This window comes from Xenopus tropicalis, chromosome 10 (assembly GCF_000004195.4).
Source record: "Xenopus tropicalis strain Nigerian chromosome 10, UCB_Xtro_10.0, whole genome shotgun sequence".
Lineage (NCBI taxonomy): Eukaryota > Metazoa > Chordata > Amphibia > Anura > Pipidae > Xenopus > Xenopus tropicalis.
Window position 1 is genome coordinate 37,942,787 of NC_030686.2, and position 25,365 is coordinate 37,968,151.

The 25,365-nt window shown below is 43.0% G+C and overlaps 1 protein-coding gene across 2 annotated transcripts in view; it reads left to right on the forward strand.

The window, feature by feature from the left end:
• ada (adenosine deaminase) overlaps positions 1–25,365 on the forward strand; it is an 85,228-nt gene that overhangs the window by 32,679 nt on the left and 27,184 nt on the right. The window contains 1 exon segment of one of the 2 annotated variants that reach the window (NM_001011025.1): positions 4,519–4,592. The exons of the other annotated variant lie outside the window; for it this stretch is intronic. Coding sequence (NP_001011025.1) covers positions 4,563–4,592 — 30 coding nt within the window. The 5' untranslated portion in view covers positions 4,519–4,562. 2 annotated transcript variants of the gene reach the window in all.

Consider the following 25,365-nt stretch of genomic DNA (forward strand, 5'->3'; position numbering starts at 1 on the left):
CCTTAGACAGTACAGTATGAGGGTATAGCTTATTGTGTGCCCAGAACATTCCTTCTCTGTATATTTGTATTTATACATATGGGAGGGAGGTGCCATATTGTTTCCCTTAGACAGTACAGTATGAGGGTACAGCTTATTGTGTGCCCAGAACATTCCTTCTCTGTATATTTGTATTTATACATATGGGAGGGAGGTGCCATATTGTTTCCCTTAGACAGCACCTTATGAGGAAAAGCTTGTTGTAAATTACCCAACTGTGTGTAAATAACCCATGATGTTAAATAAGCATTCAGCCCAACTGACCAAATTGAGCCCCTACGTGCAGAAAGTGCACACTTGTTAGCCCTTGGGTAGTGTCTCCCTGCCAAGTAATACAGCTGTTTCTCTAGCAACACGGCAGGTGCTTCAGTTTTGCTTTTGTGAGCAAACACAGGGTTTTCTGTAGCTCAAATGAGAGTCCCAGCTAAAAACGAACAATTGTGGACCAATTATGGCCGAGCCTTTCCCACTAAGCAGCTGCGGGTTTGTCCCCTCAATGAGGCTTCTCCATATTAGGTATGTATACATGGCAACCACAACATTAATAGTCCTGCTTCCAACAGAAACACCATGATGGGTTGCTATAGTAAAGTCAGCCCCAAATGCGGAACATTCTGTAAGGGCGGAACAAAAGAAATCCAGCTTGCATCTCCAGGCCTTCAGCGTGTCCCTGGAAAGCTCTATGCACACCCAGCAGAACCATGAGACCTTGTCAGTGATGGTTTTGTTGGGTTTATAAATGAGACATGGGGGGCAGGAAGCAATTAACAAAGCAATGGGTTGAGAGCCAGGATTAACACTAAGCAATTACCTTAGGTACAGCTCCCAGCATGCTCTCTGCCTGTGTGCCTATGGAACACTTGTCTCTCACAATGATGGGCCAGTTATGCCTTATTCATGAGCCATCGATGTAACAAAGGACACAATTTTTTTTAATGCAGTTCTTTCAGGGGTAGGAAGGAATCCCTGGCAAGTTAAAGAGGTATTTCCTATCATTAGTAGAACAACAGGAAAAATTCACTTTCCGTTGACCATTGGCAATTGGTTTCGCTGGGGTCAATGATCCCCATTTAAAGCTGGAAAGATGTAGAAGAGGAAGGCAAATCATTTGAAAACTGTAAAAAAAGAAATGAAGACCAATTGCAAAGTTGCTAGGAATATGGCATTTTCTAACATACTAAAACTTAACTTGTACAACCCCTTGGGTATTGGAGTTACGTGTGAATGTAAGTGCTATTGGACGCAGTATTTATCTGTCCCTTTATGATCCCCCTGCATATGGCCACCATAAGGCCTATCCTAAGCGTTTCTGCAACTACTGTTTTTTCTAAAGTACGTGGCCCACATTTGCCCCCCCCCCGGGGACCCTTACCCACCCTGCAGGGGCATTACCAGAAGCCAATACAGTACCCACCACTTATCCTGAAAGTGATATCGCTGTACCCTGGAGGTAATATGCCTCTAGGGGGCAGATCAGGCAGCTATAGTAGGTAGAGTAAGTGTTACTTTTTCCTTCGCTTTACAAATACATGCACCGTACCCCTATGCCCGAGCTTGGTGCCTGCCAACTAACCTCATGGTATGGAAATAAGGGTTTTTCCACCCAAAACATTATTGGTTAGCTGCAGGGTCGGACTGGGGGGTAAAGGGCCACCGGGGCTGCTGCCCCAAGGGCTCTGTACCCCCCAAGGTGCCCCCACTGGGCCCATCCCCCGCGGGGGCCCTCAATCACCCCCCCCAACAGGGACCCCAGCCACTGCCCGACATCTTCCCTGATCGCGTGTAAGGGAAACGCGCCAGGGGAGGGACACCTGTGGGCGAGGGGAGCACCGACAGGGGTTAGGTCTGGGCCGCCAGGGCCCACCGGGTTTTATCCCAGTGTCCCGGTGGTCCAGTCGGAGCCTGGTTAGCTGGTATTCTGTGGGTACCCACAGGTACATAAACTGGGCGGGACAGTGCTGGTAGGCAGGATTCTCATTGGAGAAAGTGCACCAGTGGAGATTCTTGGCCCATTAAACATGCCCATTTCACTTGGCCGAAACATTCCCCGATGGCGAAATGCGGAATTTCACAGCGAATTCATGCCTGATGAAAATATTTGCTCATCGCTACTACCTCCCAAGCTACCCCTCCTGTACGGCTCCTGGATTATACGATCACTATGATTCAATCCTCGTTAAGCCCTTTTAATGTGATGATTTGTTCCTCACCAATTAGTCACTTTCTGCACCGGCTGTCAGTGATCTGTTCTGTAGTCACTTTCTGCCAGACAGAGAGGAAGTGCCCATAGATAATCTTTGCGTTTTATACTTAATTCAATATATTTCCGGTTCTCTGCTACCGCAGGCATCTTGGGGCCCAGCCTCGTTATTTATATTAAGTAGCACAGTCCAACCACCTTCCTCCTCTGTCAGTCTTTCTTAATCTGACTGGCTCTACTGGGAATGCTATAAAGGACCAGTAACAATTACAAAACCTATTGCGTGGGTTATTGCTCAACCCGGAGTTACCCAAAATATACAACACTCATAAAATCAAAGAATAATAATGCAATCATTTCCCGATGTTATAGGCAGGCTATAGGCTATCTTCATGCATATATAGATTTATTTATACATATAATATTCTTTCTCTGCCTTATTACAAAGCTACCTAAATCCATGTTGGTGGCAAAACAACCCTAATAGCTAAAATTATTGTTTTTAATTAATGTTTTTAAGCAGTCTTAAGGTATGGAGATCCAAACTACGGAAAAATCCCAGATCCCAAGCGTTCCGGATAACAGGTTCCCATTATAATATGGGCAATTGTATGTCCCAGCTAGAACATTATTTATTGCTATGTGATATGGAATACAGTGTAACTGTCACATACACATGAGTCTGTTCCTTTAAGAAAGCTTCAGCTGTTCCGGAGAGAGCGTTGCAACACGTGTGACATTCTCTGATCTGTAAGCGCTCACCTAAGGGCAAGGAAATTTGTTTTTACAAACTCTGGTTCCATGTTTGTATGTTGTTTTCCTTCGAGCTTCAGATTCTTTACATGTCAATCTGTAAGAACCGCAGCATGAACGTTGCTGTTCTCTACTGATACCGACTTAAAGCCAATACAGATCTGATACAGCTGGGGAACCGCAGCCTCTATACCCTGCTAGCAGGCAATGCACAGCTGGCACCATAGTAATCTACTTATCCAACGGCGGATTTCTAATAAAGGCGCCCAGAGCCTGCCCCCTCCCCTCGCTGAGCAGCGCATCAATTTATTTCACATACGGAGCCCCGGGGGCACAATGCGCTGAAGTTTTCTGTGTGTGATGTTCCCAGTGCTCCGTATGTGATGGGGCTGGGCGGCATTCCACCCCTTCATTTGTGCCACCCTAGGCCCGGGCCTTTGTGCCTCACCACATATCCAGGTCTGAACTTATTTAATGTTGATCTTTTGTACCTCTCAGGTCCCTTCCCAGAGGCAATTATCCCACTGCTACTATAGGCACCATCTCTCCCTACTATACCTGCTATCCCACAGCCCCAGTCCCTTCCCAGAGGCTATTATCCCCCCACTGCTACTATAGGCACCATCTCTCCCTACTATACCTGCTATCCCACAGCCCCAGTCCCTTCCCAGAGGCTATTATCCCCCCACTGCTACTATAGGCACTATCTCTCCCTACTATACCTGCTATCCCACAGCCCCAGTCCCTTCCCAGAGGCTATTATCCCCCCACTGCTACTATAGGCACCATCTCTCCCTACTATACCTGCTATCCCACAGCCACAGTCCCTTCCCAGAGGCTATTATCCCCCCACTGCTACTATAGGCACCATCTCTCCCTACTATACCTGCTATCCCACAGCCCCAGTCCCTTCCCAGAGGCTATTATCCCCCCACTGCTACTATAGGCACCATCTCTCCCTACTATACCTGCTATCCCACAGCCACAGTCCCTTCCCAGAGGCTATTATCACCACTAATACTACAAGGACCTTCTATATTGCTTGAAAAGTCAAGAGTTTAATATGTGATATGTTTTGCTCACATTTTTGCCCACCCCCATCTCCTTTTGGCTATCCATAAATCAGGTAAAACATTTTACTTACCGAAGTCAAGAAAGGAATAATTCTTATTGAAAGGTGCAAATGCACCATCATATACACAAATAGGAAAATACATGATCACAGCTTTCCCATAAATCAGATATATTCTAAATTGCTGAGTGAAGCTGCTGGGAGTTATTAATGATCAGCTAAGGAATGATAGCCTAATTACCCCAATAAATACTTGTATTTTGCTCCTAGAGCACTCATACCGGTGTGGTCATTTTATTGCTGTAGCTGGCTGAGCCTGGGCTGATTATATCAGTGCAGGATATGTTCTGCCTGCTAGTTTTTCACAGCACAGAAGAGGTGTGTCTATAGTGAATAGGCTGAACTACCACTAGGACATAGAGCACTGCCGGGCTACAGGGAGTAGAACCCTCACACAATCTGTCACCGAGCTCCACAGCAGGGATTACACTGAGCACTATGGAGAGCAAGGCTTTTAACAAACCAAAGGTAAATCCCCCTTTTTATTCTGCACAGATCTCTAAACAAAGGATCTTTCCTCCATGCAGGGGGGGGGCAGCCCGGCAGCCGCTTGTCATAACAAACAGGTCCCATCTGCTTGGGAGACACATTGTAGATCAATGGAAGCATGGGTGCAGGATTCATGTTGGGGAGACTTGTATTGGGGGGAGGCTGGCTTATGCCCCTACTGGGGATCAGGAAACTTGTAGGAAGACTTGTGTCATTGTGGTTGGGCTGAATTGGTGCAGAACACAGGAATGTGGAGTACGGTGCGGCTGGCGGGGATGCCAGGGCAGATGTTGGTATTCCCCCCGGCTAATTCTGCAGCATTGGCAAATGTGTCCGCATATATATATATGCCTGTGAGTGGTGTGAATATACATATAACTGTACATATATATATAGATACACATACATACATACAAACATACACACATATACATCTGTTAATATATACAGTATATACACTGTATACATATCATGTATACATTAATCTATTTACATGAAGATAAATACATAGATGTACAGATAGATTAATATTATACAGCGCTGCGGAATATGTTGGCGCTTTATAAATAAATGTTAACAATATGCAGACAAATATGTCTAAAACACACACATTGTACATGCGTGTATATCAGTACAGAGAGATAGAGAGATATTTTACAGATATACAAATACCACTCATATATATATAATTATAGAAAAATCTGAATTTATTGAAAAGAATCTGCTGTTTCGAACACCAACTGTGTGTATATATATTGTATATATATTGTATATATATGTATATGTGAGATACATACATAGATATACAGATACATGCATGTTCATGTACCCACAAATCATGTTTCATTCAGGTTCCGTTATATAGAGCTTTAGAACCATATAACTCTTTGTCTGTTCTAATGGTACATCACTCCCACAAGGAAGGGGTTAAAATTAAAGGCATTCTCTATAAATTGGCTACAATTCCAACTACTTGATTGTATGGCTATGGCAGATGTAATTAGAGTGATACTTCTTGTGATGGGGATCCAGAGACCACCGGCTTCCTGCCCTATAAAGTGAGGGAAATGCCTGGGTCTCCCAACACTCACAATTTGCTATAAGATGTGCGCTCTTGTGTGATCATTGCCAGTGACCCCAGGCGCTCTCTATAGGAGTGAGTAGTGAGCAGACTGGGGCACGATACTGTGCTGTATGTACCGTAGCCCTTAATAAGTCATGCAGGTAATGGAATTCTGAGATAATGTCATTTTGATGTTAAAACACATGTTATGATGCTAGTGATGCTTGGCCCCCGTGTCCCCGCACCGTGTGTGGCAGAGATGCACAGAGTTATCCATCAGGGATAGTGTAACTCCGACACTCGGGCAGGAGCCTGAAGCCAAGGAGATAACTAATGTGCAGCTCCCAGCATTGCTTCTAAGCACAGTCCTTTTCCCTTGTTTTTTTTTGTATTGTTAAATGAAAAGTATATGTGTATGTGTGTGTGTATATATATATATATATATATATATATATATATATATATATATATACATATCTTGATAAAGGTCCTGGGTGAGGACCGAAACGTCGATCTAAATTGATTAAATTTTCCTGGTGTGCATCAGCATTTTTACATATATATATATATATATATATATATATATATATATATATATATATATATAATATATATTGGTGGCTGTGTATATATGCCCATGTAAGTATATGGGGGTCTCTGTGTATATATGCCCATGTAAGTATATGGGGGTCTCTGTGTATATATGCCCATGTAAGTATATGGGGGTCTCTGTGTATATATGCCCATGTAAGTATATGGGGGTCTCTGTGTATATATGCCCATGTAAGTATATGGGGGTCTCTGTGTATATATGCCCATGTAAGTATATAGGGGTCTCTGTGTATATAAGCCCATGTAAGTATATAGGGGTCTCTGTGTATATAAGCCCATGTAAGTATATAGGGGTCTCTGTGTATATATGCCCATGTAAGTATATAGGGGTCTCTGTGTATATATGCCCATGTAAGTATATAGGGGTCTCTGTGTATATAAGCCCATGTAAGTACATGGGGGTCTCTGTGTATATATGCCCATGTAAGAGTATATAGGGGTCTCTGTGTATATAAGCCCATGTAAGTGTATAGGGGTCTCTGTGTATATATGCCCATGTAAGTGTATAGGGGTCTCTGTGTATATAAGGTCATGTAAGTGTATAGGGGTCTCTGTGTATATATGCCCATGTAAGTATATAGGGGTCTCTGTGTATATAAGCCCATGTAAGTGTATAGGGGTCTCTGTGTATATATGCCCATGTAAGTGTATAGGGGTCTCTGTGTATATAAGGTCATGTAAGTGTATAGGGGTCTCTGTGTATATATGCCCATGTAAGTATATAGGGGTCTCTGTGTATATATGCCCATGTAAGTATATAGGGGTCTCTGTGTATATATGCCCATGTAAGTATATAGGGGTCTCTGTGTATATATGCCCATGTAAGTATATAGGGGTCTCTGTGTATATATGCCCATGTAAGTATATAGGGGTCCCTGTGTATATATCCCCATGTAAGTATATAGGGGTCTCTGTGTATATATGCCCATGTAAGTGTATAGGGGTCTCTGTGTATATATGCCCATGTAAGTGTATAGGGGTCTCTGTGTATATATGCCCATGTAAGTATATAGGGGTCCCTGTGTATATATCCCCATGTAAGTATATAGGGGTCTCTGTGTATATATGCCCATGTAAGTGTATAGGGGTCTCTGTGTATATAAGCCCATGTAAGTATATAGGGGTCTCTGTGTATATATGCCCATGTAAGTGTATAGGGGTCTCTGTGTATATATGCCCATGTAAGTGTATAGGGGTCTCTGTGTATATATGCCCATGTAAGTATATAGGGGTCTCTGTGTATATATGCCCATGTAAGTATATAGGGGGTTCTGTGTATATATGCCCATGTGTGTGGATTGGTGCCTCTGTGTCTGTCTATCTGTTTATGTATGATCAGTACAATCTTTGGAATGTACCAAGTCCATATTTGCGTTCTTTTGGGGGTGGGGGGAAAGTCTTGACTTGTTCATTGTTACTTAGCATAGAATGGTGGAGAGTAGGTTAAGGTAAGCAGAGATGAATGGAAGGACATAAGTCAGAGTGTAAAGCTGGAACTACATGGAGAAAATCATGAAAAATAAAGTTTTGAATGATTTTCGGTAAGCGTATGGTTACCTGATGATCCCAAATGTCTTTTTTAATGTATGTTACAAAGAACAAACTTATAGTGAGGTTAGCAAAGACACTAAACTTCAGGAAAGTAGGGGTGAATTTTAGAGCGTCGCTATCCTAGGCACGCTGTCTTGATTGGATTGGCATTATATATTGCGCATTATAGAAACTCTGTTGGCCAATGACCGCGCTGGTAGCAGTGATGCTCTGCAATGTGTGTACCACCCCAACTCTTTAAGCATTAGGGGAAGCGTCAGGTAATCTCTCGGCCCCCCCTAGGTACCGGCTCACCATTGTGTCAGCATTGTGGGAAAGCAAACCTTTCCACCAGCCAAATAAAAATAGAATATATGGTTATGAAGTCATGAAAAAGCAACTCTTCTTTCTTTGTAGGGGGTAGAAGGAAGGACATGAAACTAAAGTATTAAGAACTTAGATCAGCTTTAGCCGGTAAATTAATTCTGATTTTCTCACCTAATATTGTACCAATGGCTTGATGGAATTTCTTATATTTGAAAAAGGGTTTAATGCTTTACCCTTCAGTCATATGAAGATGTCTTAGTTGCCAAAGATTATGTCCTGGTGAATGGCATTATAAGTAGCAATAAATCTGGTTTCAATAAGGACAGCTCATAGTCTTGGTGGTGCTATTTGTAAATGAATAGACAAATGGCTGAAGGAGAGCAACTGTCAGCAGTACGTATTATGGGGTTCTGATGGGTTCTGATAGAGGAGCTGTTGTTTGCTAATAGGGTATTGAAAGAAAAGTACCTGTTAATAATAACACACAACTATGGAGAACTGCTGAGTCCATCCAGGACGGGTCATCTTTGCAGTGGGGTCTGGATACCCCTGGGTGCCTAAAGGTGGCCATACATGTAGCGATTGGTCTAAGGAAAGTCTATGAAGATTCTCATTCATCCAGGTCATGATATACAGTATCTAGTAGAATTAAGTCTAAAACAACTGGACTTTTCTGAGTTTTTCTTGAAAACGTTTCACCACTCATCCGAGTGGCTTCTTCAGTTGGAAACTCAGAAAAGTCCAGTTGTTTTAGACTTAATTCTACTAGATACTGTGGTCTAAGGAAAGATTGTTCATTTACCCCAGGGTAAACAATAGGAATTCTACCTCCATCTGCCGATTCAGCTTTTAACCTGCCCCATCGACGAGATGACCGATATCCAGGGTCGGACTGGGGGGTGCAGGGCCCACCGGGGCTCCCGCCCCAGGGGCCCTGCAGGTGCCCCAGCCGCGTCCCCTAACCCCCCCCCGACGTCCTCCACTAGCGAGTATAAATTGAACGCGTCGGGGAGGAACAGTCAGTAGGGGGAGCGCCGGCAAAGGTCGGACTGGGCCGCTGGGGCCCACCGGGATTTTTCCCAGTGTCCCGGCGGCCCAGTCCGACACTGCCGATATCCTCAGACTTTGCGATATTGGTCGTCTAGTCGGTCCGCCATACACTGACCGAATATCGTACGAAATGAGGTTTTGTGATAAATGGAAGGTTAAGCGCTTAGAATGGGAAAATATGCAAACTATTTATATCCTTAATGAGACTAAGATAGTAGTATCCTTGATAGAGGGAGGACCTTGGAATACTTGCGGATAATAAACTTCGCTGCAGCAAAAAAAAATGCCAGTCCAGAGCAAAGACCATTAAGACAGAAGAGAGTTTAAGCACCGGTAAGCATGAGTCTGCAATGTACAGGGCAATACTAACAAACAACATGGCTGAGTTGCTTCTAGAAGAACAACACTAGTTTAAGAAAACATACGAATGAACCATCTATTGCTGAAAATCTACTAGAAAAAAATGTAAAATGGAATTATTAAACGTTAGCTACTGGATTTTTTTTAATAATAGTAACTGTTTTGACTAAGAAGGGAACATGATGGGATATTATCAGTAAGTATAGATATATAAGGCATCACAAATGAAACTCTGGTGCTTTATTCAGCAGAGAATCTTTCCCAAGATCACAAGGCCACCTTACAATAACAATAAAGTAGGTTCTATTTTGAGAGATTCTCTCCCTGAGGTGTTTGTGCTGGCAGATAGATAGGTGCAAGGAAAGATTGGGTGCCTTTTCTGCAAGTGACAGTGAGGCAAGTTGTAGGCTGCATTATATAGGGTTATTTTGGATTATCTAGAAGTTAGGCAGGACTTACTTGGGCGAAAGGTTGAACCTGATGGACACGTGTCTTTTAAACTGCTATGCAACTACTGTATGTCACAAGTATCCCAAGCTGTTGGTAAAAAGAAGGGGAGGGGAATCAGTCCACAGCAAAGACCATTAAGATATTGCCAGGCCCGGATTTAATTGGGCCTTTTACTTTAAGGCTTTTTTGGAAATTATAGATAAGTCTTTCCACAATATAAGGTGGGGCATATGTGAATTTATACAGATCAATAGGAGCTGATTAAAGTCCAATGCAAGTCAACATAGAAAACAATAACACAGAGCTGTGAAGTTGTGGAATGCCCTCCCCGAATCAGTCAGGCTGCCTAATACATTAAATTAAGGCTTCAAGAAGGGTCTGGATGGATTATTGGCAAGTGAGGGAATACAGGGGTATGGGAGATAGCTCTCAGTACAAGTGAGGGAATACAGGGGTAGGGGAGATAGCTCTCAGTACAAGTGAGGGAATACAGGGGTAGGGGAGATAGCTCTCAGTACAAGTGAGGGAATACAGGGGTAGGGGGGATAGCTCTCAGTACAAGTGAGGGAATACAGGGGTATGGGAGATAGCTCTCAGTACAAGTGAGGGAATACAGGGGTAGGGGAGATAGCTCTCAGTACAAGTGAGGGAATACAGGGGTAGGGGAGATAGCTCTCAGTACAAGTGAGGGAATACAGGGGTAGGGGAGATAGCTCTCAGTACAAGTGAGGGAATACAGGGGTAGGGGGGATAGCTCTCAGTACAAGTGAGGGAATACAGGGGTATGGGAGATAGCTCTCAGTACAAGTGAGGGAATACAGGGGTAGGGGAGATAGCTCTCAGTACAAGTGAGGGAATACAGGGGTAGGGGAGATAGCTCTCAGTACAAGTGAGGGAATACAGGGGTAGGGGAGATAGCTCTCAGTACAAGTGAGGGAATACAGGGGTAGGGGAGATAGCTCTCAGTACAAGTGAGGGAATACAGGGGTAGGGGGGATAGCTCTCAGTACAAGTGAGGGAATACAGGGGTATGGGAGATAGCTCTCAGTACAAGTGAGGGAATACAGGGGTAGGGGAGATAGCTCTCAGTACAAGTGAGGGAATACAGGGGTAGGGGAGATAGCTCTCAGTACAAGTGAGGGAATACAGGGGTATGGGAGATAGCTCTCAGTACAAGTGAGGGAATACAGGGGTAGGGGGGGATAGCTCTCAGTACAAGTGAGGGAATACAGGGGTAGGGGGATAGCTCTCAGTACAAGTGAGGGAATACAGGGGTAGGGGAGATAGCTCTCAGTACAAGTGAGGGAATACAGGGGTAGGGGAGATAGCTCTCAGTACAAGTGAGGGAATACAGGGGTAGGGGGGATAGCTCTCAGTACAAGTGAGGGAATACAGGGGTATGGGAGATAGCTCTCAGTACAAGTGAGGGAATACAGGGGTATGGGAGATAGCTCTCAGTACAAGTGAGGGAATACAGGGTTATGGGAGATAGCTCTCAGTACAAGTGAGGGAATACAGGGTTATGGGAGATAGCTCTCAGTACAAGTGAGGGAGTACAGGGGTAGGGGGGATAGCTCTCAGTACAAGTGAGGGAATACAGGGGTAGGGGAGATAGCTCTCAGTACAAGTGAGGGAATACAGGGGTAGGGGAGATAGCTCTCAGTACAAGTGAGGGAATACAGGGGTAGGGGAGATAGCTCTCAGTACAAGTGAGGGAATACAGGGGTAGGGGGGATAGCTCTCAGTACAAGTGAGGGAATACAGGGGTATGGGAGATAGCTCTCAGTACAAGTGAGGGAATACAGGGGTATGGGAGATAGCTCTCAGTACAAGTGAGGGAATACAGGGGTAGGGGGGATAGCTCTCAGTACAAGTGAGGGAATACAGGGGTAGAGGAGATAGCTCTCAGTACAAGTGAGGGAATACAGGGGTAGGGGAGATAGCTCTCAGTACAAGTGAGGGAATACAGGGGTAGGGGAGATAGCTCTCAGTACAAGTGAGGGAATACAGGGGTAGGGGAGATAGCTCTCAGTACAAGTGAGGGAATACAGGGGTATGGGAGATAGCTCTCAGTACAAGTGAGGGAATACAGGGGTAGGGGAGATAGCTCTCAGTACAAGTGAGGGAATACAGGGGTAGGGGAGATAGCTCTCAGTACAAGTGAGGGAATACAGGGGTAGGGGGGGATAGCTCTCAGTACAAGTGAGGGAATACAGGGGTAGGGGGGATAGCTCTCAGTACAAGTGAGGGAATACAGGGGTATGGGAGATAGCTCTCAGTACAAGTGAGGGAATACAGGGGTAGGGGAGATAGCTCTCAGTACAAGTGAGGGAATACAGGGGTAGGGGAGATAGCTCTCAGTACAAGTGAGGGAATACAGGGGTATGGGAGATAGCTCTCAGTACAAGTGAGGGAATACAGGGGTAGGGGGGATAGCTCTCAGTACAAGTGAGGGAATACAGGGGTATGGGAGATAGCTCTCAGTACAAGTGAGGGAATACAGGGGTAGGGGAGATAGCTCTCAGTACAAGTGAGGGAATACAGGGGTAGGGGAGATAGCTCTCAGTACAAGTGAGGGAATACAGGGGTAGGGGGGATAGCTCTCAGTACAAGTGAGGGAATACAGGGGTAGGGGGATAGCTCTCAGTACAAGTGAGGGAATACAGGGGTAGGGGAGATAGCTCTCAGTACAAGTGAGGGAATACAGGGGTAGGGGAGATAGCTCTCAGTACAAGTGAGGGAATACAGGGGTAGGGGGGATAGCTCTCAGTACAAGTGAGGGAATACAGGGGTATGGGAGATAGCTCTCAGTACAAGTGAGGGAATACAGGGGTATGGGAGATAGCTCTCAGTACAAGTGAGGGAATACAGGGTTATGGGAGATAGCTCTCAGTACAAGTGAGGGAATACAGGGTTATGGGAGATAGCTCTCAGTACAAGTGAGGGAGTACAGGGGTAGGGGGGATAGCTCTCAGTACAAGTGAGGGAATACAGGGGTAGGGGAGATAGCTCTCAGTACAAGTGAGGGAATACAGGGGTAGGGGAGATAGCTCTCAGTACAAGTGAGGGAATACAGGGGTAGGGGAGATAGCTCTCAGTACAAGTGAGGGAATACAGGGGTAGGGGGGATAGCTCTCAGTACAAGTGAGGGAATACAGGGGTATGGGAGATAGCTCTCAGTACAAGTGAGGGAATACAGGGGTATGGGAGATAGCTCTCAGTACAAGTGAGGGAATACAGGGGTAGGGGGGATAGCTCTCAGTACAAGTGAGGGAATACAGGGGTAGAGGAGATAGCTCTCAGTACAAGTGAGGGAATACAGGGGTAGGGGAGATAGCTCTCAGTACAAGTGAGGGAATACAGGGGTAGGGGAGATAGCTCTCAGTACAAGTGAGGGAATACAGGGGTAGGGGAGATAGCTCTCAGTACAAGTGAGGGAATACAGGGGTAGGGGAGATAGCTCTCAGTACAAGTGAGGGAATACAGGGGTAGGGGAGATAGCTCTCAGTACAAGTGAGGGAATACAGGGGTATGGGGAGATAGCTCTCAGTACAAGTGAGGGAATACAGGGGTAGGGGGATAGCTCTCAGTACAAGTGAGGGAATACAGGGGTAGGGGAGATAGCTCTCAGTACAAGTGAGGGAATACAGGGGTAGGGGAGATAGCTCTTAGTACAAGTGAGGGAATACAGGGGTAGGGGAGATAGCTCTCAGTACAAGTGAGGGAATACAGGGTTATGGGGGATAGCTCTCAGTACAAGTGAGGGAATACAGGGGTAGGGGAGATAGCTCTCAGTACAAGTGAGGGAATACAGGGGTATGGGAGATAGCTCTCAGTACAAGTGAGGGAATACAGGGGTATGGGAGATAGCTCTCAGTACAAGTGAGGGAATACAGGGGTAGGGGAGATAGCTCTCAGTACAAGTGAGGGAATACAGGGGTAGGGGGGATAGCTCTCAGTACAAGTGAGGGAATACAGGGGTATGGGAGATAGCTCTCAGTACAAGTGAGGTAATACAGGGGTAGGGGGATAGCTCTCAGTACAAGTGAGGGAATACAGGGGTTATGGGAGATAGCTCTCAGTACAAGTGAGGGAATACAGGGGTAGGGGGACAAGCCTTTTAATTGGCCAGTCTGAAAGTTCTGGGCCACAATGATGACTGCACATCGGTGTTTTAAATGCAGGGGAATAAATAATCTTAAAATATCAGCAAATAGTCACATGTGGAAAGCTACTTCCTTGGCCGGTTAAATAAAAATTCCAGATAAAATGACAGCAATAAAAAATGGAAATGTCCCAGAACGAGGAGGAACAGCCAAGATCAGCAGAGGTCAGCACCGCCGAGCATATAGGAATCCATGGTCTTAAGCCAAAATGACAGGGAGCTGGAATGTCACCAAGTAACCATGAAAAGGAAAAAATTGCTAGGATGCTAAAAATATACCATAATGCAAAAACAGAATGTCACGGGAGCAGAGCAGTTCACATACATTTTGTGGCATCTCATGATATATAGGCAAATTCTACTTGAAGATTTTCTGTCCTGATAATGGCAGTCAAGTAAATCTGGTTTTGGTTTTACCCCTCTGTGCCCCAGCCTAGCATTATATTTGTGATGCAGGGACATAAAGGGCCTTCAGGTGTGCCGCTGTGGCCAATAAATGGAAAGAGCTTGCCCCCATAGAAACACCACAAAGGGAGCACAATATCCACCAGTGTATTGACCCATACGTTGAGAAACAAGAAACAAGCTCTATGGGCAAATAATAGCCCTGCACTTTAAAGGAGAAGGAAAGTCATTTTTGCATTTTACTGGCAATAGATTTGCCACATTAGTGCCACCTAGAAAACTATATTTAGTCTGCAGAAAATATTACCATACCCGAGTAAAGAGCCCTAGAAGCTTGATCCGTTTGTTTAAGACAGCAGCTGCCATTTTAAGTAGCTTCCTGCTGCAGCTCCAGCCGTTGGTAGCTCAGATTACACATTCCTAAGGGTGTGGGCAGGGATTATTAAGAATTCTTATGGGAGGGGGGGGAGCAGGAGAAGGGAGAGAGGAGAGAACTGTGCACACTCTGGCCCAGGAATGAAAGATTTTCCTGAGAAAGGAAGTCCGATACCCAAGAACATGTTTACAAAAAAGGAGACAATAATTCCTGTATTTCTTTTGATAGAGGACTCTTCTTGAAATATGCCAATAGGGCCAGGCCTAACCTTTTGTTGTTTCCAACTTGCAGTATACTGCTTGCTGATTGGTTGGTATGGGTTATACTGAGCTCCTAATCTCTACTGCTTGATAAATGTCACCACTGGATTTTATAGAGACCAAGCATGTTGGAGCTGATTGGCTGCTTCTAAGTATCTAGTTGCGGCCTATTGCAGAGAGCTTAGTCACAAGCTTTCCTCCCAACAAGCATCTAAGCTACCCCATTTTCTAAATTACTTTGCCACGACTCAGGCAGACCACATCGGATAGGGCCACACAAGACAATTCGACCATCGCACATGTGGCCCCAGAACTTGTGCATATCCATGTGTGCAGAAGATACCGCTGAAATAAGACAAGGCCATTTAAAAATGGCTTCAGAATAGAAATATACTGGATGCCTAGGCAGTTGTTATATTCCTTATATCCTTTCTGCATTGCCATGGGATCCTTGTTCTATAACTTCAGACCTGTATCCTTGTTCTATAACTTCAGACCTGTATCCTTGTCCTATAACTTCAGACCTGTATCCTTGTCCTATAACTTCAGACCTGTATCCTTGTTCTATAACTTCAGACCTGTATCCTTGTTCTATAACTTCAGACCTGTATCCTTGCTCTATAACTTCAGACCTGTATCCTTGCTCTATAACTTCAGACCTGTAACCTTGTTCTATAACTTCAGACCTGTATCCTTGCTCTATAACTTCAGACCTGTAACCTTGTTCTATAACTTCAGACCTGTATCCTTGTTCTATAACTTCAGACCTGTATCCTTGTTCTATAACTTCAGACCTGTAACCTTGTTCTATAACTTCAGACCTGTATCCTTGCTCTATAACTTCAGACCTGTATCCTTGTTCTATAACTTCAGACCTGTATCCTTGCTCTATAACTTCAGACCTGTATCCTTGCTCTATAACTTCAGACCTGTAACCTTGTTCTATAACTTCAGACCTGTATCCTTGCTCTATAACTTCAGACCTGTAACCTTGTTCTATAACTTCAGACCTGTATCCTTGCTCTATAACTTCAGACCTGTATCCTTGCTCTATAACTTCAGACCTGTATCCTTGCTCTATAACTTCAGACCTGTAACCTTGTTCTATAACTTCAGACCTGTATCCTTGCTCTATAACTTCAGACCTGTAACCTTGTTCTATAACTTCAGACCTGTATCCTTGTTCTATAACTTCAGACCTGTATCCTTGCTCTATAACTTCAGACCTGTATCCTTGCTCTATAACTTCAGACCTGTAACCTTGTTCTATAACTTCAGACCTGTATCCTTGCTCTATAACTTCAGACCTGTAACCTTGTTCTATAACTTCAGACCTGTATCCTTGTTCTATAACTTCAGACCTGTATCCTTGTTCTATAACTTCAGACCTGTATCCTTGCTCTATAACTTCAGACCTGTATCCTTGCTCTATAACTTCAGACCTGTATCCTTGCTCTATAACTTCAGACCTGTAACCTTGTTCTATAACTTCAGACCTGTATCCTTGTCCTATAACTTCAGACCTGAGTACAAGAACAACAAATGAGATGGTTGGGGTGAATCACAGAAGGGCAATAAGGTATACAAGATAAGGTAAAATGTCAAGAAAGAATGAGCCTCCTGTTGTGCTTCGGTGATAACAGTGAAGCCAAAGCCATATCAGATCTCTCTAGTACAACTTACTGTCAGCTAATTAAAGGTCACATGGAAAAAGCATGTCTATCCCTTTTTATCAAGTTGCTAAATGAGGCACAAAGCAAACTGTGGTATCAGGGAATGTGTAATTGTGCGGCCAAGCAAAAGTCAAAATGAGTTACTCGCAGGTGAATGCATCGCTGTTGGGCAGAGAACATCATGGGGCACGTGTGCTTTTACATTTGTTCCGCAGTCTTAAATGTCAGCGTATAGAATATCAACCCGGTGGTTTTTGTTTATTAAAAAAGGGAAGCAAAGTCTACATTGATAAGCACTTTGCTTCATGGGATTAAACTGCTGTAACAGGCGAGGGTTGCGTAACATAACAGATCTACAGAACGCCTCTTGAACCTGGAACTTGGGGAAGTGGTAATTTCCCTTCTCTTAATAATGATACTGTAAATGCTTATTTCATTATGGCACTTCCCTTCCAAATAAATCCTGCTTTTCTTGTTGTTCTGCACATATATATATATTTATATGCCTGAAAATGACGGTACATCATGAGTCCTATAGACATCTTTAATGTTCTAGTTTTCCAATGTTGTAGTTGCTTCTCCCAAATGACAGCAAACCCTGTTATACTCTCCCACCCAGACATAAGACAATTTATGTTTTTACCAAAACGGCAGTCCAAAATATTCAGCCTACCTAATGCCCAAACAGCTGATTGTTGGGAATAGAAGTGCCTGGTTGATGTTACAATACTTCTGCATATGAACCCAAGTAGAAGATACGTGGACAGTGCTAGACTGAGCTTAGTAGGGCCCACCAGAGAAGCTGATATGGAATTGCCACTCCCAACAATATTTTCACCATTGGCCTATGGTAGAAATAAGAAAGTGCTGATGGGAATTGTCCTAGGTCCACCAGGAGATCTTCTGGTAACTTGTACCTGGATGGCTTAGTAAAGCCCCATTATGTTTGAGATGACAGATGTGGAAGTAGATTAGAATTCTGTGTGATGGACACCATAAGATGAACCACCTTTGTGTATAAAGGCAGTAATCAGTCCATATTTTTATATTTATGAGGCACAGGGTCTTCCTGGATAGTGACATGGATCAGATTGGGGTAATGACCGATCTGGCCTGTTCTGAGAGGATTGAGCCATAGGGTTAATGTCTCCTACTCCTGAAGACCTGACATTATGTTCAGTCACCCTGAGATATAGGCCAAAACTGCATATTATTTTCAATAGACAAATATAAACATTTATAAATGACTGCATTGCGGTCCAGTTAATCTGCACAGTGACGTGCATAAGATCTGCCAATTGCAATCAGGGAGACATATCCTGTTTGGATAGAGAAGAATGACCCAGCTCCTTTGCCAACTTTTTAACTTTGTGGATATTGTTTATCAGTAAAGTTTTTACCAGGTTCACTGAATGTGTAGCCAGCTGACCTGTCTGGCTTCGGTCCCAATGGGTTTCACTTTCAGAGGAACAGTGTCGTTATCTAGAACGTGTTCGGTCTGACCTTTCATTGTAAGTTTGAATGATATGGGTGCTGTAATTAGGTCTTGGAGGTGGGTCTGGCCTTTGGCTGTGGGTGGGTGCTGGTAGTTGTGCAACCAGCCATCTTGTCCTACTGTCCCCATCTTGCTCTATTTTATATGCTATCCCTCAGTCTTACCTACAGCATTTGCTCTGCAGGGCCCAGGGCAACAACTAATCTTGTTTCAACCTCCCTAAAAACATCAGCCTGTGAAATAAAGGGAGAAATCCAAATGTACCCCAACCAGTGTCGGACTGGCCCCCAGGATACCAGGAAATCTCCCGGTGGGCCCAGGGGTCAGTGGGCCCTCCTGCCTCTAACCATTTGGCCTATTTCATGGTCATTCCCTTTTTTTTGCTTGGAAACATGGAGTAGATTGTAGCATGTAAAGAAAATAGACTTGTAGAGGTTAAATGAGAAGAGGAAGAAAAATAGTTTGGAGAATGTGTCCATGGTTTGAGGTTTTCTGGTGGGCCCCTGGGGTCCCAGTCCGACACTGAGCCCAACCTCCAACTTACTTTTTCAACACACTGAGATACCGGTGTCTCCTATCAAGTACGGGGTAGCAACAAAATTGGCAACAGGAGGGGCCACAGACCCATTCCTAATTCCATGTAGATCTGCTCGTTTAGGCCACTAGACAAATTAGGAGATTGGCTTTATATGCCCATAATTGGCCAAAAATTGTACGTACCTCTAAAGGGAGCAAAGTCTTTGCACTTAATTGGTGTTGCTTTTCTCTTCTTATGTGATTGTTATTATGTTATACTCTTGTAATTTAAGTATGTGACTTTACCATGCTTTATAAACAGGCAGTGCTCTGTGATGTTTAAGATAGAAATCAGTTGTCAGCATTCTAGTTACCCTTTAAACCTCTATGCAGCCATCTGCACACTTGAGCTACAAGCACAGGTCAGGCATATCCTTTACTTAGTGGAACTCCGAGACATGATGGAAAATGTCCAAGAGAACTAACAGGATCTAACCCCGAACCAAAGAACTGCCCTGTTGTACCAAAACTGAGATGCAGCCTTTGTGCCATGTTATAACAGGGTGGGAAAATGTTTATAAAGACATATCTGACAGTTATTAAAAAGAACTGAACTTCTTCAGTCCCCCTTTCCTGGCAAGAGATCAGAAAGACAGTAAATTCTAAAAATATTCCTATCAATGTCAGAGCGTCCGAGGATCAGATATTCAGCTGCCGCTTCTCGGCTGACTGCACCGCTACTGGTTATCTAACCAGTAATGATCATATTGAAGCTGTCGTTTGTGTATATTCAAGGGCAAATACACCCCATTTGAAAGCAAAGCTGTCCCTTTAGAAGGTGGCACTGCCTGTTTATTGTTTCAGATGCCTCTGTCTCATGTTGGGTGGCATGAACATTCCTTATAGCCTCCCACAGCCCTTCTATTTTGTTATAATATCCATATACAGGTATCGGACCGCTTATCCAGAAACTCATTATCCAGAAAGTTCCAAATTATGGAAAGGCCATCTCCCTTAGACTTAAGGTCCCCATACACGGGCCGACTATAGCTGCCGATATCGGTCCCTTGGACTGATTCGGCAGCTAATCGGCCCATGTATGGGCAGAACAGAGCGGCCTGGCCGACCGATATCTGGCCTGAAATTGGCGAGATCTCGATCGGCCAGGTTAGAAAATCCAGTCAGATCGGGGACCGCATCGGCTCGTTGATGCGGTCCCCGAACCGACTGCCCCATAACCACAAATGTAATCCAATCGTTTGGCCCCAGGGCCAAGTTAAGTTAGTTGCTACCCGATATCGCCCACCCATAGGTGGGGATATCGGGTGAAGATCCACTCGCTTGGCGACATCACCAAGAAAGTGGATCTTATAGTGTATGGCCACCTTTAGACATTTTAATCAAATAATTCACATTTTTCAAAATGATTCCCTTTTCTCTGTAATAATAAAACAGTACCTGTACTTGATCCCAACTAAGATATAATTACCCCTTATTGGGGGCAGAACAGCCCTATTGGGTTTATTTCATGGTTAAATGATTCCCTTTTCTCTGTAATAATAAAACAGTACCTGTACTTGATCCCAACTAAGATATAATTACCCCTTATTGGGGGCAGAACAGCCCTATTGGGTTTATTTAATGGTTAAATGATTCCCTTTTCTCTGTAATAATAAAACAGTACCTGTACTTGATCCCAACTAAGATATAATTACCCCTTATTGGGGGCAGAATAGTCCTATTGGGTTTATTTAATGGTTAAATGATTCCCTTTTCTCTGTAATAATAAAACAGTACCTGTACTTGATCCCAACTAAGATATAATTACCCCTTATTGGGGGCAGAACAGCCCTATTGGGTTTATTTAATGGTTAAATGATTCCCTTTTCTCTGTAATAATAAAACAGTACCTGTACTTGATCCCAACTAAGATATAATTACCCCTTATTGGGGGCAGAACAGCCCTATTGGGTTTATTTAATGGTTAAATGATTCCCTTTTCTCTGTAATAATAAAACAGTACCTGTACTTGATCCCAACTAAGATATAATTACCCCTTATTGGGGGCAGAACAGCCCTATTGGGTTTATTTCATGGTTAAATGATTCCCTTTTCTCTGTAATAATAAAACAGTACCTGTACTTGATCCCAACTAAAAGTCCCCATACACCTCCAGATCATGCCAAGCGAGCGGATCTTCTCCAGATATCCCCCACCTATGGGTGGGCGATATAGGGAGAATCCAGGCTAATTTAATGGTCTGGCCCTGGGGCCAAACGATCGAATTATAACGATGGGTATAGGAAAAGTCAGTCCGAGGACCGCATCAACAAGCCGATGAGGTCCCCGATTCGACACAATTTTTTAACCTGCCCGATCAATATCTGCCCGATTTCAGGCCAGATATTGGTCAGGCAGGCCCGTCGGTAGTGCCCATACACGGGCTGATCAGCAGCTAGAATCGTCCCATGTATGGGGACCTTTAGATATAATAAATCCTTATTGGAGCCAAAAAAATCCTAGTGGGTTTAATTTTTTTTTTAGCAGACTTAAGTTAGGAGATCTGAATTACGGAAAGACCCCTTATCCGGAAAACCCCAGGTCCCGAGCATTCTGGATAATGGGTCCTATACCTGTGTTGCAAGCAGGGGGCATGGCACATAACAATCATGGTTTGACGACTTTGCTAAAATCCAGCAGTATCCATCAGGGCCGGAAGTAGGGGTAGGTAGAAATGGGACTTGAATAAGCCTCTGATTATAATTGGTTACTAGAGTCGCCTGGGCATTGCTCCCCTTTTGGCATACATTTTTATAGTGTTTTGCATTCAGGGCAATGGAAACACCATTATGATATATAGTGATGTATATGTTTCATTCTAAAGCACTCATAAAATAAGCTGTGGGTTAATGGTTAAACCATTTATATATGTGTGGGCACCCATCTACTAAATGATGTTTACATCTACAAAATAACATTTCGCCTATGAGTTGAAGGGCCGGACAAAGAATGAGTCTATAATAATGCTGTACATTTTAGGGGTCATTTACAAAGACCCAGATGAAAAGTGCCAAGAAGCTAAGGGGGTGCCTACATAGGGAAGGTTAAAGCAGGATCTCTGCAGCCCTTTATTACTTATGTTCCTTGCAGTGTTCCCTTTAAAAGATGGGGTCTCCCCAAAAGCACTCGCTGCAGGGCTGCAGCACTCTCACCACACCGGGCCCTCTTGCTTATATACTAGGGGGCTGATTTACTTACCCACGAACGGGTCGAATGGAGTCCGATTGCGTTTTTTTCGTAATGATCGGTACTTTGCGATTTTTTCGTATGTTTTGCGATTTTTTCGGATTCTTTACGAATTTTTCGGATCCAATACGATTTTTGCGTAAAAACGCGAGTTTTCCTATCCATTGCGAAAGTTGCGTAAAAAGTTGCGCATTTTGCGTAGCGTTAAAACTTACGCGAAAAGTTGCGCATTTTTCGTAGCGTTAAGTTTTAACGCTACGAAAAATGCGCAACTTTTCGCGTAAGTTTTAACGCTACGCAAAATGCGCAACTTTTTACGCAACTTTCGTAATGGATACGAAAAACTCGCGTTTTTACGCAAAAATCGTATTGGATCCGAAAAATTCGTACAGAATCCGAAAAAATCGCAAAACATACGAAAAAGTCGCAAAATATTCGTTTTCAAGTCGGAACTTTTCCAATTCGGGTCGGATTCGTGGGTTAGTAAATCAGCCCCTAAGTGTTCAACAATGTTATTAATGAGCTCTGAAGGTAACGTCAGAAAAGGGATAGATTATAGAATTGTCCTTTATTGCCATAACATTCCTTTCGAGCAAGCTACAATCAATATACCCAGGCCAAAGGCTCCTGTTGTCCTTTAAACAACGAGAAAAACAAGGATCTTCAAGAAGACTCCTAAAAATAGCTCAAGGAGACGGTGGCTGTGGATAGTGAGTTGGAGGAAAGGCGTTTTGTTGATGATACAATAGAATAGACCCAAGGCTGCCTACCAAGGTTACACATGTTGACTCTCTCTTGTTTCAAGAATACAGATTAGTAGACTTTGGTTGTCCTTTGTCCTGGGCTTTCATGACTATCTACAATAGCACATAAGTATTAAGCTCAACTGGCTTACACGATGAACCTGACTCAGCACCCATTGCTTCACATTCTTCAGGATCTTAAGGCTAGTAGCAAGCAGGTGTTTTATTTAAAGCCTGGCAGGGCAGGCAAAGCAGGCTCATAGCAGGGCATTGGCAGACAAGCTGGCATTGGTCCACTGTGTTGCAAGTGTTATTATAAACTCATAATCAGCCTCTGCAGACAGTCAATAGACTCATTCCAACTATATTGACGTTGTCAATACCAGAATAATACTTGCTCTAGGAACATGAGAACATGAGAATAATACTTACATGCTCTAGGAACATGAGAATAATACTTACATGCTCTAGGAACATGAGAATAATACTTACATGCTCTAGGAACATGAGAATAATACTTACATGCTCTAGGAACATGAGAATAATACTTACATGCTCTAGGAACATGAGAATAATACTTACATGCTCTAGGAACATGAAAATAATACTTACATGCTCTAGGAACATGAGAACATAAGAATAACACTTACATGCTCTAGGAACATGAGAATAATACTTACATGCTCTAGGAACATGAGAATAATACTTACATGCTCTAGGAACATGAGAACATGAGAATAATACTTACATGCTCTAGGAACATGAGAATAATACTTACATGTTCTAGGAACATGAGAACATGAGAATAATACTTACATGCTCTAGGAACATGAGAACATGAGAATAATACTTACATGCTCTAGGAACATGAGAACATGAGAATAATACTTACATGCTCTAGGAACATGAGAACATGAGAATAATACTTACATGCTCTAGGAACATGAGAATAATACTTACATGCTCTAGGAACATGAGAATAATACTTACATGTTCTAGGAACATGAGAATAATACTTACATGCTCTAGGAACATGAGAATAATACTTACATGTTCTAGGAACATGAGAATAATACTTACATGCTCTAGGAACATGAGAATAATACTTTCATGCTCTAGGAACATGAGAATAATACTTAAATTCTCCAGGAACATGAGAATAATACTTACATGCTCTAGGAACATGAGAACATGAGAATAATACTTACATGCTCTAGGAACATGAGAACATGAGAATAATACTTACATGCTCTAGGAACATGAGAACATGAGAATAATACTTACATGCTCTAGGAACATGAGAATAATACTTACATGCTCTAGGAACATGAGAACATGAGAATAATACTTACATGCTCTAGGAACATGAGAATAATACTTACATGCTCTAGGAACATGAGAACATGAGAATAATACTTACAGGCTCTAGGAACATGAGAAATACTTACATGCTCTACGGAACATGAGAACATGAGAATAATACTTACATGCTCTAGGAACATGAGAACATGAGAATAATACTTACATGCTCTAGAACATGAGAAATAATACTTACATGAGAACATGAGAATAATACTTACATGCTCTAGGAACATGAGAATAATACTTACATGCTCTAGGAACATGAGAACATGAGATAATACTTCATGCATGAGAATAATACTTACATGCTCTAGGAACATGAGAATAATACTTACATGCTCTAGGAACATGAGAATAATACTTACATGCTCTAGGAACATGAGAATAATACTTACACTATGGAACATGAGAATAATACTTACATGCTCTAGGAACATGAGAACATGAGAATAATACTACATGCTCTAGGAACATGAGAACATGAGAATAATACTTACATGCTCTAGGAACATGAGAACATGAGAATAATACTTACATGCTCTAGGAACATGAGAACATGAGAATAATACTTACATGCTCTAGGAACATGAGAACATGAGCTACTTACATGCTCTAGGAACATGAGGAGAACATAGAGAGAACATGAGAATAATACTTACATGCTCTAGGAACATGAAAATAATACTTACATGCTCTAGGAACATGAGAACATAGAAAATACTTACATGCATACTCTAGGAACATGAGAAATAATACTTACATGCTCTAGGAACATGAGAATAATACTTACATGCTCTAGGAACATGAGAACATGAGGAACATACTTACATGCTCTAGGACACTCTAGAACATGCTCTAGGAACATGAGAATAATACTTACATGCTCTAGGAACATGAGAACATGAGATAATACTTACATGCTCTAGGAACATGAGAACATGAGAATAATACTTACATGCTCTAGGAACATGAGAACATGAGAATAATACTTACATGGAGAACATGAGAATAATACTTACATGCTAGGAACATGAGAATAATACTTACATGCTCTAGGAACATGAACACATGAGGAACATGAGAATAATACTTACATGCTCTAGGAACATGAGAATAATA